The 15,154-nt window shown below is 38.3% G+C and overlaps 1 protein-coding gene and 1 long non-coding RNA gene across 3 annotated transcripts; one reads left to right on the top strand and one right to left on the bottom strand.

Annotated features, from left to right (window-relative positions):
* Positions 1 to 3,349: 3,349 nt before the first annotated feature.
* LOC108239384 lies at positions 3,350 to 9,903 on the bottom strand. Of its 2 annotated transcripts, none has more exons than XM_025007196.2 (5): positions 9,764 to 9,903; positions 9,115 to 9,468; positions 8,911 to 9,024; positions 4,398 to 4,498; positions 3,350 to 3,526 (listed from the first exon to the last, which is right to left on the bottom strand). In XM_025007196.2, the coding sequence occupies exons 1-5, from the start codon at positions 9,837 to 9,839 to the stop codon at positions 3,461 to 3,463; spliced, it is 711 nt and encodes a 236-aa protein (XP_024862964.1). In that variant the 5' UTR covers positions 9,840 to 9,903; the 3' UTR covers positions 3,350 to 3,460. The 2 variants fall into 2 exon arrangements, with proteins under 2 accessions (XP_024862964.1, XP_017277551.2); XM_017422062.3 differs by having other exon boundaries at positions 8,911 to 9,027; positions 9,764 to 9,902.
* Positions 7,807 to 8,667, top strand: LOC119617153. The gene is made up of 2 exons (XR_005233340.1): positions 7,807 to 7,935; positions 7,982 to 8,667. It is a non-coding gene; the product is annotated as an uncharacterized LOC119617153 (long non-coding RNA).
* Positions 9,904 to 15,154: the final 5,251 nt, after the last annotated feature.

Raw genomic sequence — 15,154 nt, 5'->3', positions numbered from 1 at the left:
TCATGCATTTTAATGAAATTGTCAGAAAGTAAACATTGGATGAGCACCAACAACTGATTAACTTTAACTCAGCTCAATTTTACAGACTGACTGATGAGTAGCTGCCAGCCATCCCTTACACATACTCTGAGCGGTACGCTTTGTGCAAGATCATTGCTTAAAACGTTGGCATTAACTCTTTTTGTGTTAGCCAAATATCTCATGAACCACTGGAAGTATTATAATGAAACTTTCAGAAAGTAGTCATTGGATGTACATCTACAACCAGTTAACATTTGGAGTCAATCCAATTCAGAATAGTCTCTACAGCTGATCAACCTGAGCCAACACAAAAATGGCTAAAAATCAGTCAGTTTTACAGACACTGAGCTGAGGTTTGGTGGAGCTGTTGCTATTCAGTACTGAGTGAAATTGCACGCAATGTTATTTTCAACGTTTGACGACAATGGCTGTGACTCTATCTTTTTTAATCACAAGATAACCTTAGTCCAAAACTCTGGCATAAGAGGTGCCACGCAATATGCCTTTCTTTAAAAAAATCCCGACCTTTAATTTTCTAATGTAGTCTTCTTGTGTTTCAGGTTCATCCAAACCTGCCTGCTGGCTTACAGGTTTGGGTGAATTCACCAGCTCAACGCTAACCTGTTGTTGAACTTTACAGCTGAAGCTGGACACAGACAGGGCCGTAGCCAGACTTAAAAAATACTGAGTGCTAAAATCCCCCTTTACTGAGGTTTCACAAATCAGATTAAGATTTCACAGATCACATACTTGGTTTTAAATGTTCTGCAATCAGTGCAGAATAATCTGGTTCAGGTTTGAAGTGTCTAGGTGTTGTAGTTTTTTAACTAGAGTAGATTAAAGATGCTGAAGGTAGTGAAAAATGAGGTGAAATCGCCCTTTAGCCATTTTCCGAATCGGAAACCAACTTCAGCTTTGTGGAATTGAAGGAGAATATTTTCAGCAAGTTACCTCGGTTGTGTTTCACCGTAAGTGGCGCTCTTCTTCTTCTGGTCTTTATTTTAGCAGTAAGGTAGCAAAGCTGCACTCTTCTTCGTAGACATTGAGTTTGGCTGCAGCTGCACAGTTGCAGCGCCTCCTACAGGAAACTGGTGGAGCTACGCAGAGAACCATGCTGTTTAAAAGCCTTGTTTGGATTGATTTTTTTATATTATACACAACAGAAAAATACTGAGGTCCGGACGTCGGTGTCCTCAGTGGTAGCTACGGCCCTGATCACAGATGAAATTACTGTCCACTCTTCATCTTCTGAGTGTTCCACCTTCTTTGCAGCCTATGGGACAGCTCCCTCAAACCTTACTGTCTCTAGGAAGATGTCGTCAATGATTCCAAGAATTAAAGGAGAACTGAAATCAAATCTAAAAATATTGACATTGCATGAGTGTCATTTAGTGAAACACTTCCACAAAACAGTCCAAGGACCCATTTCTCTGACCTGAAACTTAAATATCTTGATTGTAGCGTTTTAGTCCATAAATGCCAAAGTAGGGTGTTTTGGGAGGCGGAGTTGCCGTGCTGGATTCATGGTGTGCGCTGTGCCCTGGCCGGCTCCAACAGATTGCTGAAGAACCAAGAACTGTGACGTTATTTATTAGTGGTAATAAAAAAAGAAGTCTTTTTTTGAATACACAGAAATGCCGGAAGACTTTGTGGGAGTAATGGATATACAACTATACCAGTATAAACTTCAACCGTTGGCTGGATCTCCGAAATCAGATGAAAACTCTTCAGATTACCCCCAGATCGTTGTCGTGACATCAGTACATGACACTGCAAGTCAATACACCGGGAGAGAGCGGATGTTGCTAACTCAGTGCTAACTTGATGCTAACTCGTTGAAAACGTGTGCGCGCTTGAAGGTAACGTTTATACAATATGGATTTGTAAACTAATCCATAGCAGTTTACTCATCTATAACAAACTGCTCTGAATCACAAAGTGATCTTAAAATGTGTTTGCTGATCTGAGCAAAAACAGAAGAAATCTGTAAGGAGGGAAATTATGTAGCAGCTTCATTTTTAAAGCTCTTGGAAAGGCAGTGCTTCAAAAAATAAACAAAGTTAAAAATTAACTCACTTGCTCTCAAATGAGCAATTTTCTCAAGTACAGTTTTTTTTTTTTGTATGGATGTGTTCATTTTCTATTTCTGTAAAAACTCCCCTGATAACTTTAAGTGCAATTCTGCTTTCAGTACAGCCAGCAGTGTTTTTACCGATAAGGTTTGTGGAATTTCCACAAAACCTCCTCTTAGTGATTTTATCAGTCCAAGAACATCTACACGTAGAACCACTCGAGGAGTGTCCCCGAGTGACTGCATTATTCCATTAAAGTCAGTCAGCTTTATCTGTTAAAGCTACTCATGAATGGAATACCATTTCAACAACAATTAGAGACATCAACACAAATAAATTATTTAGCGTTCATCGTAAACAATGGCTGATCAGTGGTCAGATTTGCCGCAGACATAATGGGCTTCTCTTGTGAATGTATGATTCTCTTTTGACCCAGTGTGAACCACGTGTTTTTATGATTTTATCAGCATTGTTTGTTAAATTATCATGCATCTACCAAATGTTTTAATCGGTTTTATTAATGTTTGACACTCAGTGATGATTTTATGCTTTTTACGTTGTGCTACTTCTATGTGTGTTTAAAGAACAGCTATGTTGATCCTCAGAACTGTGTCCACTTGTATCTTACTGTTTTCTGCCATCATTGTTGCTCTTCTATTATGAACTAACACGTGAACTGTCTTAATATGTCGTTCTTAACTGTTGATGATTTTATTGTGTAACATTTCATGTTTTCTTAGGGTGCCATTACTGGCTACCAGGACTGCAGATGAAAACTAGCCTCTGGCTAACTCTGGCATGTTACAGATGTACTGTTATCAATATGCACTGTCCTGTTAAAAACAAAATTGAATTGGAGCACATAACTGTATTTAAGATCACCAACGCTGAGAGATTTGTTGATAAAATCAGTAGAACATGGTCTCAGCAAAATACACTTGAGGTATCTTGTAAACTGAAGACGCACAGCGAGACTTTGACCGTCACAGGCATTTTTTCCACTTCCTGTCAATGACCTATTATGCAGCAGAGATGAAACACCAAACTTTCCACTCATGCTCTTTGTGTGATATGCTCTTGTGAAACCTGCACCACCGCTGCAGAGTTCGTGTGCTTCAGTGACGAGGACCACTGCAGGATGTAAGGTTAGGGCAGACCAAAGGTACATCTGGCACATTTTTCCTGATAAAAAACTCTCACTCGTGATTGTACACTCACTTTTTGACCATAAACATGAATAAAGGAGTTAGCCACAATGACAGAAAAGATACAGTTTATATAAAAATGCAAAGTATTTACACAGATAAAATGAGTTTGATTCAGATAAAGAAATGCACAGTATATACACAATGGAAAAGTAGAAATCCTCATCCACTTCCTTTGCTCTCCACTTGTTCGAAGTAGTCCAAGGAGTCGTACACAGGTACCTGGCACTAAAGTAAATCACAGAAACAAACAGAAACAAGCGTTTATTGAAAGCATATTTTCATCATTTCATCACAGATTTTGGTGCTTAATAGACAAGTGTTTTTATTTGTAAATAAAGATTTGAGTCGGTGGGGGTCTTTAGACACATCCAGTATAGGCACAAACCTGAAGATCATTATAGGTTTTTATCATTGTCTCAACACAACCAGTTACACCTGATGAAAAGTGACAATCCGCAACCCTTAAAAACATCAGAGGTTTTGATTTGTCATTTCCAAACCACGATGACTGTTCCTCAGCACACTGAGACAGAAAGTCCCTCTCTATCTTTCTGGTTGTTAAAACCAGGAAGATAGAGCACATAACACCAGTTTTAAAGTCCCTACACTGGCTCCCTGTAGCTCAAAGAATAGACTTTAAAATACTGTTGTTAGTTTATAAATCACTGAACAGTTTAGCACCACAATACATTAAAGATCTGTTATCGCTGTACCAACCGTCTAGACCCCTCAGATCTTCTGGTTCTGGACTGCTCTGCATCCCCAGAACCAGAACCAAACGAGGAGAAGCAGCTTTCAGTTTCTATGCACCACAAATTTGGAACAAACTTCCAGAAAACTGTAAAACAGCTGGAACACTGGGTGCCTTTAAATCTCAACTTAAAACCCACCTGTTTAGAGTTGCTTATGGCTAAATTAGGGTTAGAGTGCGGGTTTTTGATGTTTGTCTCTTTCTTACTGTTTATTCATTGTCACACGCTGTTTTTATTTTGTTTTTTAATTATGTAAAGCACCTTGAAATGCCTTGCTGCTGAAATGTGCTATACAAATAAAATTTGATTGATTGATTGATTGATTGAATGCCTCTCATACTCACCCACTGAGTGGAGCCTCGGGAAGACGTGGTGCTGTGTTTGTCCATCTCGGCATCCATGGAGTCGGTGTGGGGAACCTCGTAGATCACCCTGGCTGCTTGAACTGAATCACACACACAAACAGACACATGCATCAAGGTCTTGACCTTCAGCTTTAACTTGGACAAATCAGTTTGTTCCTTTAAAAGTCAGTACTTTCCCTACTTCTCCAAATCTTTAGCTAATACTGCTTTGCACTTCTCACCACTCGGTGACGGTTTAGCTTTAATAACAGTCTTGGGGCCCTAAAGTATCAGTTTCAGAAAGCAGCTTGGACTGCAGCAGGAAATCATTTTCTATTTCCCGCTGAAAAATTACTGTGAAAAAGATAATTTGGCTGACAAACACAAGGTACTTGTCTGGGGTGTACCGCAGGGTACAACTACTGATCCCATAGATTTGTCTTTGAAATGATATTTGTTTTAACCTGTGTTTACTTTAGTAACCACATTCACATAATGGTACTCTGGAACTGAGTTTGCAGCTTTAAGATGGGCTGATTTACCAAAAGTAAACCATGACAATCAGATGTGTGTTGGTGTAGATTCTCTCACTTAGGAGATAGTGATTCTAAGTTTTACTTTGTTTGTTTTCTTTCTTTCTTTAAGGCAACCAGACTTCTTTTCTTGTTTTTTGTAGACATTTGGCTTATTTGTGGAGCTTTCTCAATCAAAAGTGTGGGACTCCAAGCTTTCAAACTGCAGCAAGTTACTCCGTTTCTGTCAGACACACTTGCATGAAAAGCTATTTCTAATCCCTTTCCTCCTCAGGATTGTTAGAGTCTTTGTTGGCCTGGTCAAAGTTTTTCTGTCATGTCGAGAATTTGTCACTCTGAAGATTTATTTACCATCCGTGTGAAAACATTTGGTTGGGCAACATAAGTGCTGAAGATTACAGTGACTGAGCAGTTTAAGGTGCTAAAAAGTCTTTTGAAACATTTAAATACTTAACTTTTTAGAACTCGTATTTTTTGTTTCCCTCATATTAAACAAAAACAAAAATCATTACGAAGTACATTTGAAACTGGCTGCTGATTTCAGCGTGATGAAATGTTTTAACATTGTATCGGCTCAGAAATGAATAATTGGTGCATTTCCAATGAAAAGCCAAGATGTATTCATTTTTGTCAGAAACTTTGACATATTGGTCTCTAGAGGAACAATAATCTTTGTTATTTTGAGTCCTTTAGCTCTGGGAACATTCAAACACCAGCCTCCAGGCTTTAAGGAAGTTACAAAAAATCGGATTCTTTGTAAATTTAGCAAAGGTTTAAATTTACCGTGCTCAACATTAATAATGTGTGAATAAATAAAAGATAATAAAAACAATGCTGCAACTCTAGATTTGCAGATTTGTTTTGGTTTTGTCACCCACCAATTTTTCTGTAACCACTCTATTACAGTTCTAATGTTTACTTTATTGTGTGTTTATTGTATACTACACCACAAAAAAGGTATTATTAATTATTATTATTATTATTATTATTATGCTTAAATCAGTTTTTTATATTACCAAAATCAACTGGTTAAGTTGTTACTGTCACATATTTAAACTACTTTACTCTTCGGCTCTTCCGATCACTGTTTACTCAAAATAACAATCACTGAAAATAAATGTTTGAATAACAGCATTACTTCAGAGTGAAGTGATTACACAAATGTGTTAAAAATACATTTACAAAAATTACACAAGAAACGTGCAAATCGTGTTTCACATGTCAAGAAAATAAAATGAAGATTCAATACAATCTGCTGCCTTTTTTGGATAGATAACTGTTATTAATTTACATTTTATAATGTATGTGAATGTTTTTGTATAGTATCCTGAGATGACTTTTGTTGTGAATTGACATTTTATAAATAAACTGAATTAAATTGAAGTACATGTGGTTTTTCTGGATTTTCATGGCCACAAACAGAACTTATAGTTAAAGTGAACCTCACCAAAGTACTCACATATGAACTTGTTGGAAAAAAATCATATCAAATTCACTTTAATCTGATCTAGTCTCAGAGTAGTTTGGAACATTAACAGGCTTAAGATGTGAAAACTTTTTGAAACTCATTATTGTTTGTTTGCCATATTAATGATGATTAGTCTTGGTGTTAGTGCTGTCATTTTTTCTTTTTTTTAACAAACTTTTGAGCTCAGTAGCATGTTAGAAATAAATTCTTAACTTTTTTTTGTTATTTTTACAAGTGAGCAAGAACCAGGTCCAAACTCTCTCATCACTTTAAGAGTCGAGGCTTTGTTTGATTAAAACCACTAGGTCTGTTCTTTAGGTGACATTCTATCTTTATTTAGTAACCTTATATAGTAAAAGCTGAAGGCAGGTGGTACGGTGTTAACCACAAGGCTACCACCCGGCAGGAGCTCCGTGGTATCAAAGGCTCTTCATTAGACTGGGTCAGGTCTTACTTCTCTGATAAGAGTTAGTCTGTAAGGCTTGGACAATCTGCTTCTTCTTTAGCCCCACTCTCATGTGGATTTCCCCAAAGATCAATTCTTGGATCCATTTTTTTTTCTCATCTACATGGTCCCCTTTGGTTCCGTCTTTAGAAAACGTAACATCTCTTTTTATTCCTACACAGACAACATTAAGATCTACCTTCAGTTAAAGTGCATTCATTTTTTTCCTTGGAAACCCCTGTTTGTTGCCTCACTGAGCTTGGATGGCTTCAAACTTCCTAAATTTCAATGGAATAAAACTGAAGTTATTATTTTTGGTCCCAGTGGAAAAAGCAGCGCTTCTCTTACGAATCTGGATAGTTTCGAGCTGTTTGTAAAATCTCATATAAAACATTTGGAGAGATAATTGATTCAAATTTTAACAAACAGAAACAGATTAGATCTGTAGCAAAAAAAAAACTTTTTTATTTAGGTTTTTATCTGAAGTGAAATTGTTTTTATTCTCTAATGGATTTGAACAGGTTATTCATGCTTTTCTTACATCCCAACTAGATCATTGTAACTCTGTATGTTGTGTTAGCCAGGCCAGCCTCTCATGACTGCAGTTGGTTCAAAACACTGCAGCTCGTCTCTTAACATAAACAAAAAAAAGCATGAATATATCTCCCAGTGCTGGCTTCTTTTGACTGACTCTGTGTTTATTTTACAATTGCTTTTAAAGTTTTATTGATAGTAAATGGCTTGCACTTGTATAGCACTTTATCTAGTCCAAGGACTCCAAAGCGCTTTACACTACAATCATTCACCCATTCATCCTCACATTCACACACTGATGGCGGTAAGCTACACTGTAGCCACAGCTGCCCTGGGGCGGGCTGATAGAAGTGAGGCTGCCATCACACCAGGACCACTGAGCCCTCTGACCACCACCAGTAGTAACGTTTTATTGATGACCTATAGGCCCTGAATGGGCGGGCTCCTGTCTACCTGTCTGACCTCCTGCAGCCTTATGTGTCCTCCAGATCCCTCCAATCTAATGATAATTTGATTTTAGTTGTCCCAGGGTACAAGCTGGTCCACAGAGGGGATCAGGTCTTTAGGTGTCCCGAGGTCCAGGCTGGTCCACAGAGGGGATCAGGTCTTTTTAGTTGTAGGTCCTAATCTGTGGAACCAGCTGCTCCTTCATATCAGACAGGCTTCAACGCTTTGTGTTTTTAATTCTCCATTTAAAACACATTTGTACTCACTGGCCTTTAATACAGCAGGAGAGTTGATATATTTTTGCTTAATTTTATTTTTTTTATTTGAACTCTTATCATATTTTAAAACGTTTATTTGTTTTTTGTTTGTTTTTATGGTCTCTTGTGTTCGGTATTATTATATTTTTACTAGTTATTGTTTTGTGTGCAGCACTTTGTCCAATGGCAGTTATTTTTAAATATGCGGCATAAATAAATTTCATTTCATTTGATGAAAGCTAATATTCTGGAAAGTAGGATTTTGTCTTTTATTGGCTAAGTTACAATGACTGTCTTGTTCTTTTTTTGCATTTTATTGTTTTTGTTAGTAATGCATTGCTGCAGTGGTCAAATGGATAAACCTTTTTCTGTTGAAGTAAAAGCCAGACAACTCTTCGTTAGAGACATTTCACAATGTGTATTACACAGAAGGAACTGAGACAGAATTTCAAAAATTGTGGTTAAAGACAGTTGGATGTCAAAAAGCTGAGTCATTCTTTTTTTGCCTGCGAAGATTCATTGTAATATAATAAATAATAAAATAAATTAATAATAAATAATAAATACATGCAAAAATAATATAAAATCATAATAGTTCAATAGCAATCATTTTTTTCAATGTTCCTGTTGATCTAAATGTCTCTCAAGGCTCCCTGTGGACCTTTTTAGACAACTCTCTATGCCATCATTAAAAATAAAACATGTAGTTTAAGTCAATTGTTTATGGAAAATTAGAGCTATATATGTCCACTTGACAAAACATTTATTTGTTTTTATCTGAGGGAATGTTTTGTTTCAGGAATAACAATACAAATGTTTCTGTTTTTACCTTGTTTCCTCCGCAGAGAGCAGAAACAGACGAGAGCGACGAGGAACAACGGTGCCAATACAGCCAGGCTGATCATAACGGGAAGTGGTAGACTGCTGGGAGGACCACGGCTTTCTTCTTGATGTTATTAAAAAGAAGCACATGTTTTTATTATTATAAGATTTTTTTTTCTATGCAAGACTAAGGTTTGTGAGCAAAACTTACCTTTTGCAGAGTTTTCAGATGTGTTTCCTCTGGCTGTAACTGTGATGGTTGTACCTTTTCCTTCTGCTTCAGTTAACACTGGTATCTCCACAGAAACCTTGCAGATATATGACCCTGAATCTCTGTTAGTGATGTTTGAAAGGATCAGAAATGAACAGCTTCTTGCCTGCTCCTTCAGAGAGTCTGAAGACTGGTTTAGGATAGTCTTATTCTTTATAGTTGTTTGGTTTTTCAGCCATTTAATGCCAACTCTTCTGTCCGTCTTGTTCCAGCAGCAGGAGATGTTTACTGTCTCTCCCTCCAGGACAGAAACATCAGGACTCTGACTCACAACAAGTGTGTCTGATGAAACACCTGGACAGAGACACAGTGGGGTAAAATATATTAGATTGTGCACTCCACTGAGTTACCATTTCACAGTAGCAGATTTTTAAAACCTTTGAACAGAACCAAAGAAAACGTGTTTTTAACATTTAAGCTACTGAGAGCAAGATTATGATGCCCAAGTACAATGTGCATTTATGCACATTAATGTGATAACTGTCAAAACATTTAACAGCAAATACATTTCTGGGGAAATAAAATTCTGATCATTTATACAAGTTATGCTCAAATGTAACATTAAACGTAAAGTCATGTTTCTACTTACTCCACGATGAGAGAGCACAGAGAGCGCTAAGAAGCAGACTTCTCAGTAGAAGCTTCATCTTTCTTGACTGATTCATCGCTGCAGAGAGATACGCATTTCATCTCGCTGCTCGAAGTCCCACCCACACACACACACACACAACAGAAACATCAAGGTTTTTTCTGTGTGTGTCTGAACCACAGCTTCTGTTCCTTCCTTCTTTAGACAGACAGCAGAGACAGATCAGTTTAAAAAACTAACGTTTTTACTTCTCATGATGGAGTTCAGTGATCTTTTTTAAAACACAACATGAGAAATAATATAAATACTGGAGTGAGATTATTTGACATTTCTGAGATAGTTTTTGTGTAAACTTTTTAAAAACAGTAACATATAGGGATTGGAGATACTTACAAAAATACCCAAATATGTTTGTTTTTATGTCACCTGAGTAATATCTGAATGTCAAAAAGTGATTTCTACTTTCTTCAGATCAGATAATCTCCGCTGCATTTGTAAACTCAAAGATGACCAACTGTTCAATTAGTATTTGCTGGATTTCCTGTTTTATTTTAAAAGTGTACTTCCTTTGTGTGTGGTTTCTTGCTTTGGGTTTCTGGTTGACTACATGCATCCTTGTTACCAACACTTCCCCCCTCTTGGTATTCTTTCCATTTTGTTTCCTACAAATTTTAATTTAAATGTTGTTTTTTTTCAATTTAATTATGAGTGTTGGACACATTGCAGACTAATGAAGTTAAATGGGAGGAAAAAAGGATCATAATTTTAAATAATACTCAAAAACTTAATTAGAAGTGGCACATGAATATGGATTCACTTTCTGGGCTTTAAAGCATCAACGATTACTTTCAGACGACGCATAATTAGTTAAATAAAGTCATCTAAGTGTCAAATGATCTCAGTATCTTTACACCTGTTCTAACAGCCCCCAGAATCAACACTAGTTCAACTACCAAGCCAGAGATATCATGAAGAACAAGGAACTCCACACAGGTCAGAGACAGAGATGTGGAGAAGAACAGATCAGGGTTGGGTTGCAAAAAATACCCCAAAACCTGAACAATCCACAGAGCGCCATTAAATCCATTCTTAGGAAATGGAAATATGATGCCACCACAGCAAACCTGCCTAAAGAGGGTCATCCACCAAAACTCAGGAGTAGGTAAGGAGGGTTTTAATCAGAGAAATCCCCAGGAGGCCAAAGATAACCCCGAGGAAGCTGGGCAGCTCCTCTTGTCAGAAGGGGGGAAAACGGAGGCGAACCCAGAACGCAGACTCATTGTAAAAAGGAAACTAATTTATTAACTTAGATAAACTGTCAAAACAAAAGTGCTGACGTGGCAGCCAAACTAACAATAACCAAAATTCAAAAACAAGAGACAGAACATGGCATGGTAAGGAGCGAGAGACAAGCAGACAAAGCAGAATGATCCAGTGAGGAGTGATGGAAAATGACCGGTTCTTAAAGACAGAGGATAATGAGGAAAATGGGCACAGGTGAGTGAGAATGATTACAAACAGGTGGATATGGGCGTGGCAGACATGACAGGAAAAGTACTGGGGAGGTGGATTGTGACAGGGCATGAACACAAAAAACTCAAAGGACAACCAAACCAAAACAAGACCAACACAAAACCCCCAAAACACCAACAATCATGACACCTCTGCAGTGGTCCATTACTTATAATCAAATTGAAAATCCATATATTGTCCACAATAAACAAAACAGAATTCAAATCAAACCCAAAAAGCTCAAACACTCTGCTGCTGTATTCAAGGTTTATTCATGTTTTTGAGTAATGCTGATAGAGAGGAAGGAACGCTGCTTCTCAGGTCTGCACAGGAAATCACACCTTTGCAGTTCAGCTCAATGTAATGGCAGGAGGTAGGTGTCAAAGTTTGGTGGGTGGAGGCTTGTCAGTATTTCTCAGGGTTCTGTGAGAACTTCTACCTGGATAACCGATGCCAAAAAAAAAGGTTTATACCTGGGGGAGGTGTGAGTGTGTATGTGTAGTTGGGTTGGAAAGTAGGGGTTTATTTACTATGTGATGGGACTTGAGACTTAACTGAAAATAGGTAGGAGGTCAAACCAGCTGCAATGTATTTTAATTCAACAGAAGTGACAATGACACACACCTTTTTACACTTCTGTTGAATTAAAATACATTGCAGCTGCGGTGATTTTTTTCTTATATGTGGTTGAAAGGTGAGAATTGAAATGATGAACTTTTGACTCTTTAGAAATTCATCACAGGTTTCTGCCACATAAAGATAAACAACCAAGCACACACTTGGGTTAATTTAGAATTTCCAACTTACTTGTATTTAACCCTCCTGTGGCTTTCGGGTCAATTTGACCCTGAAGTTACAGGGGCTTCTTCTCCTCTCTTCAGTTATGAGGACCTCAGGAGGGTTGTACTGTGAAAGGAAGCTGGAATACAGGAAGGAAACCCATGCATGCATTAGGAAAACATGTAAACTCCACACAGAGAGGCCCCAAGCGACATTTGAACCCAGGACCTTTGGCTGTGAAGCAGCAGTGCTAACAGACTACCCCACCATGTATCCCCTCATTCTTTCAATGTAGTCTCCTATTATATAGAAAGCAGAAAAACAAGCATTAAAAACCTGCAAATATGCGCAGTACAGTACTGAAGCAGAGTTTAAACTTTCAGTCAGCTTCACTCCTTCCTGTTGTAGACCCATGGACCCAAGGCCAATTATGCAGCAGATGACATTGTTTAGTGACCTCTAGCAACTTTTAGGACCTTCGATAGCTGCTTTACTTACTGAGCACTGATAGTGGTTTCAACTTCTGGCTCCTGAATGAATGAATCTCATTGTTTCAGACCAAACAGTCCCAAAAGTTCTGAAAGTGAGCCCAGCCGCTCTGCAGAGGAAGATCATGTCAGCCGTTTAAACTCTCAGTCTCATTCAGTCACCACCCATTGCCTATAATTATTATGTGCAAAACACTGATGAAAACCAAAGCCTCCTGAACTAGAAACTCTTCACCACTTGGCTATGCTTAGAAATTCGGTCAATAAAACTTGTGAATAGTATAAAAACCCTGGCAAAGCCCAACACCAATGATACAAACTAAGCTCTCTGGTTGTGCAGATACTGTGTCAGTTTAGACAGTGCTGCAACTATTATACATCCTGGGCTTTGAGGAACTAAGGGTCCAACCCAAAGTCCTGCTCTGTAGCTTCACAGAACTCCTCCCCACACCTGAGTATTTGCTTGTGCAACTTCCAGTGATGCACTTGGCCTTTTGATACCTGTGAGCTACTTCCAAAGTCCGACAAACTAACCAGGCTTTGTAGGGCACCTTACTTTGCTTGAAAGAAGCCATCAACCCAGTGTCCTTCCCAGGGTTTGGGGGTTGTCACCATGAGAAACACCAACCACCTTATGGCTCGATTGTACAACCTCATAAACAATAGCTGCTTGGAAAAAAGTTATTCAGGGTTCATTTCCTTGCTTTCCTATGAAATCTTTAAAAAAAAAAGCTCCGCTTGTTTATTATAAATACGTCATCTTTTATGCACGTTTTTTTCCGCCCACACCCCCAAAACTGCTACCTTCATCTACCTCACAGCGCGAGGGTACGCGCGCCAACAGTGACGCAATCGCGCTGTCCCCGCCCCTGCACGAAGGTCCCGCCTGTGTCGCGTTGTGCACCTTTTGTAACTTGGAGTCGGAGAATGCTGCACCGACGTAAGCGCCAAGTATAAACGCCTCCACCGACTCTAATGAGCCCTGAGGCCGAGCCGCCTTCAGCTACAGGTGGAGCCGCAGCCATAAACATCAGCGGGTTTAACCAAAAATGGTTAGTTGAGCTAAAACTCAGCAGGTGGCTTTACAAGACCTAATACAGTAAGCATTAGTGAAAATATTAATATGACACGTGTAATTTATCCATGTTACACAGTAAAATGATGCTATTAAATTCAGCATTAGATATGCTTTGTTTCCAACATGCAGCCTGTGCCACAAAAAGCACAGTACATTACAGCATCTGTCTGTTTTTCAGTTCTCAGTTGTTATTCATTGGCCTTGACAGTGCCTTGTTTGCACTTTTTCATTTATGATAATTTAATTTATTTGGAAATGTGACTTAAATAAGGATTCAAATTAGGTGCAATCAATTAGTATTTATTTATTTTAATTGTATTTTTCTTGTTAAAAAAAGCATTTCAAAAGTGCATTTTTGTAAAACTGTAGTTGTGTAAATATTTGGCACAAATGTCTTTCAGTATCACATAATAAATAGCCATATTTTCAACTTTCCTGTCAACTTTTTTTTTCACTAAATCACAGTCGGCCGGCGATCGGCCGGCGATTGGCCACCTACCACTGGGTTTAGCCTCTTTCTGGGGGAAACCCTGGTTGTGAATAACTCCTGGCCTGGGACCACTGCCAGATTTCCACAGCACATTTTCAGATCTTTAAATGTACCACATCTGTTCTTTCAGCATCTTCCCAGATCCCCACCTGATCCATCTCACCAACAAGAGGCGATCAGCTGACAGATCAGCTCCTCTCTTTAGCCAGCTGTGCAGGATATATGATCATAACTGTGATGACACCATCTGCATTCATTTCAGACAAAATGTGAATTGCATGGAAGTCCAACAACAGAACAGACTATTCCTCACAATCGCACCCTTCTTTCTGAGATATGCAAAGCAGAACTTTTATTGTCTCAGTTGTTTACAGGCTGGGTACAGTCCAACCAGCTTCCTGCTTAGCAGAAATGGTTTTGTGTTGTGCTTTGGACTGTCAGTGTGCTAACAGAGACAAACAGGAAGACCATCAACCACAAACCTCATAAACTCATAAATGACGCAGTCCTGTACCAGGCCTCGTTTGAGACATCTGATGTCTGCAGAGAAACGCGCCCATCTGCTGAACACAAACAAATGTATAAATGCACGTAGCATATGCCTGCACGTTTGACCTGATTCAGTCCTGAATTTTTGTCTCTCAGTTGATCAGTCGTCAGTGTGAACTACTGACAACATTTCAGACCTTTTCGCCTGGCTAATTTTACCTTTTAGCTACGACTTAGCCACAGTTTTGATCATTTTAACTAATGTTTTGCTAATTTAGGCTTATAGCTACAGTTCTGTATATTTACTTTTAGGTATAGATTTGATAATTAAGCTTAAGATATCACAGACAGACATGCTTACTTTTACTGTTATTCATTAAATTAAATTTTTCCTCATTAATCTACACTCAAGAGACTATTATGTGGAGACAATTTTATAGAATTTTGTAAATTTGATAAAAAGAAATATCACTCAGACACTGGTTCAGAGTTGAACTGGCCAAGATCCTGAGAACAAAAAGAAACAATGTTTTAACCATATACTAAAAAAAAAA

This window comes from Kryptolebias marmoratus, linkage group LG7 (genome assembly GCF_001649575.2).
Source record: "Kryptolebias marmoratus isolate JLee-2015 linkage group LG7, ASM164957v2, whole genome shotgun sequence".
Taxonomy (NCBI): domain Eukaryota; kingdom Metazoa; phylum Chordata; class Actinopteri; order Cyprinodontiformes; family Rivulidae; genus Kryptolebias; species Kryptolebias marmoratus.
This window is presented reverse-complemented; position numbering and strand designations above follow the sequence as displayed.

Coding starts and splice junctions, on each gene's coding strand:
- LOC108239384 (XM_017422062.3), bottom strand. CDS start 9,839: ATGAATCAGTCAAGAAAGATGAAGCTTCTACTGAGAAGTCTGCTTCTT. Junction 9,028..9,114: donor ATCTGAAAACTCTGCAAAAG/GTAAGTTTTGCT, acceptor AATAACATCAAG/AAGAAAGCCGTGGTCCTCCC. Junction 3,527..4,397: donor CCCGAGGCTCCACTCAGTGG/GTGAGTATGAGA, acceptor GATTTACTTTAG/TGCCAGGTACCTGTGTACGA.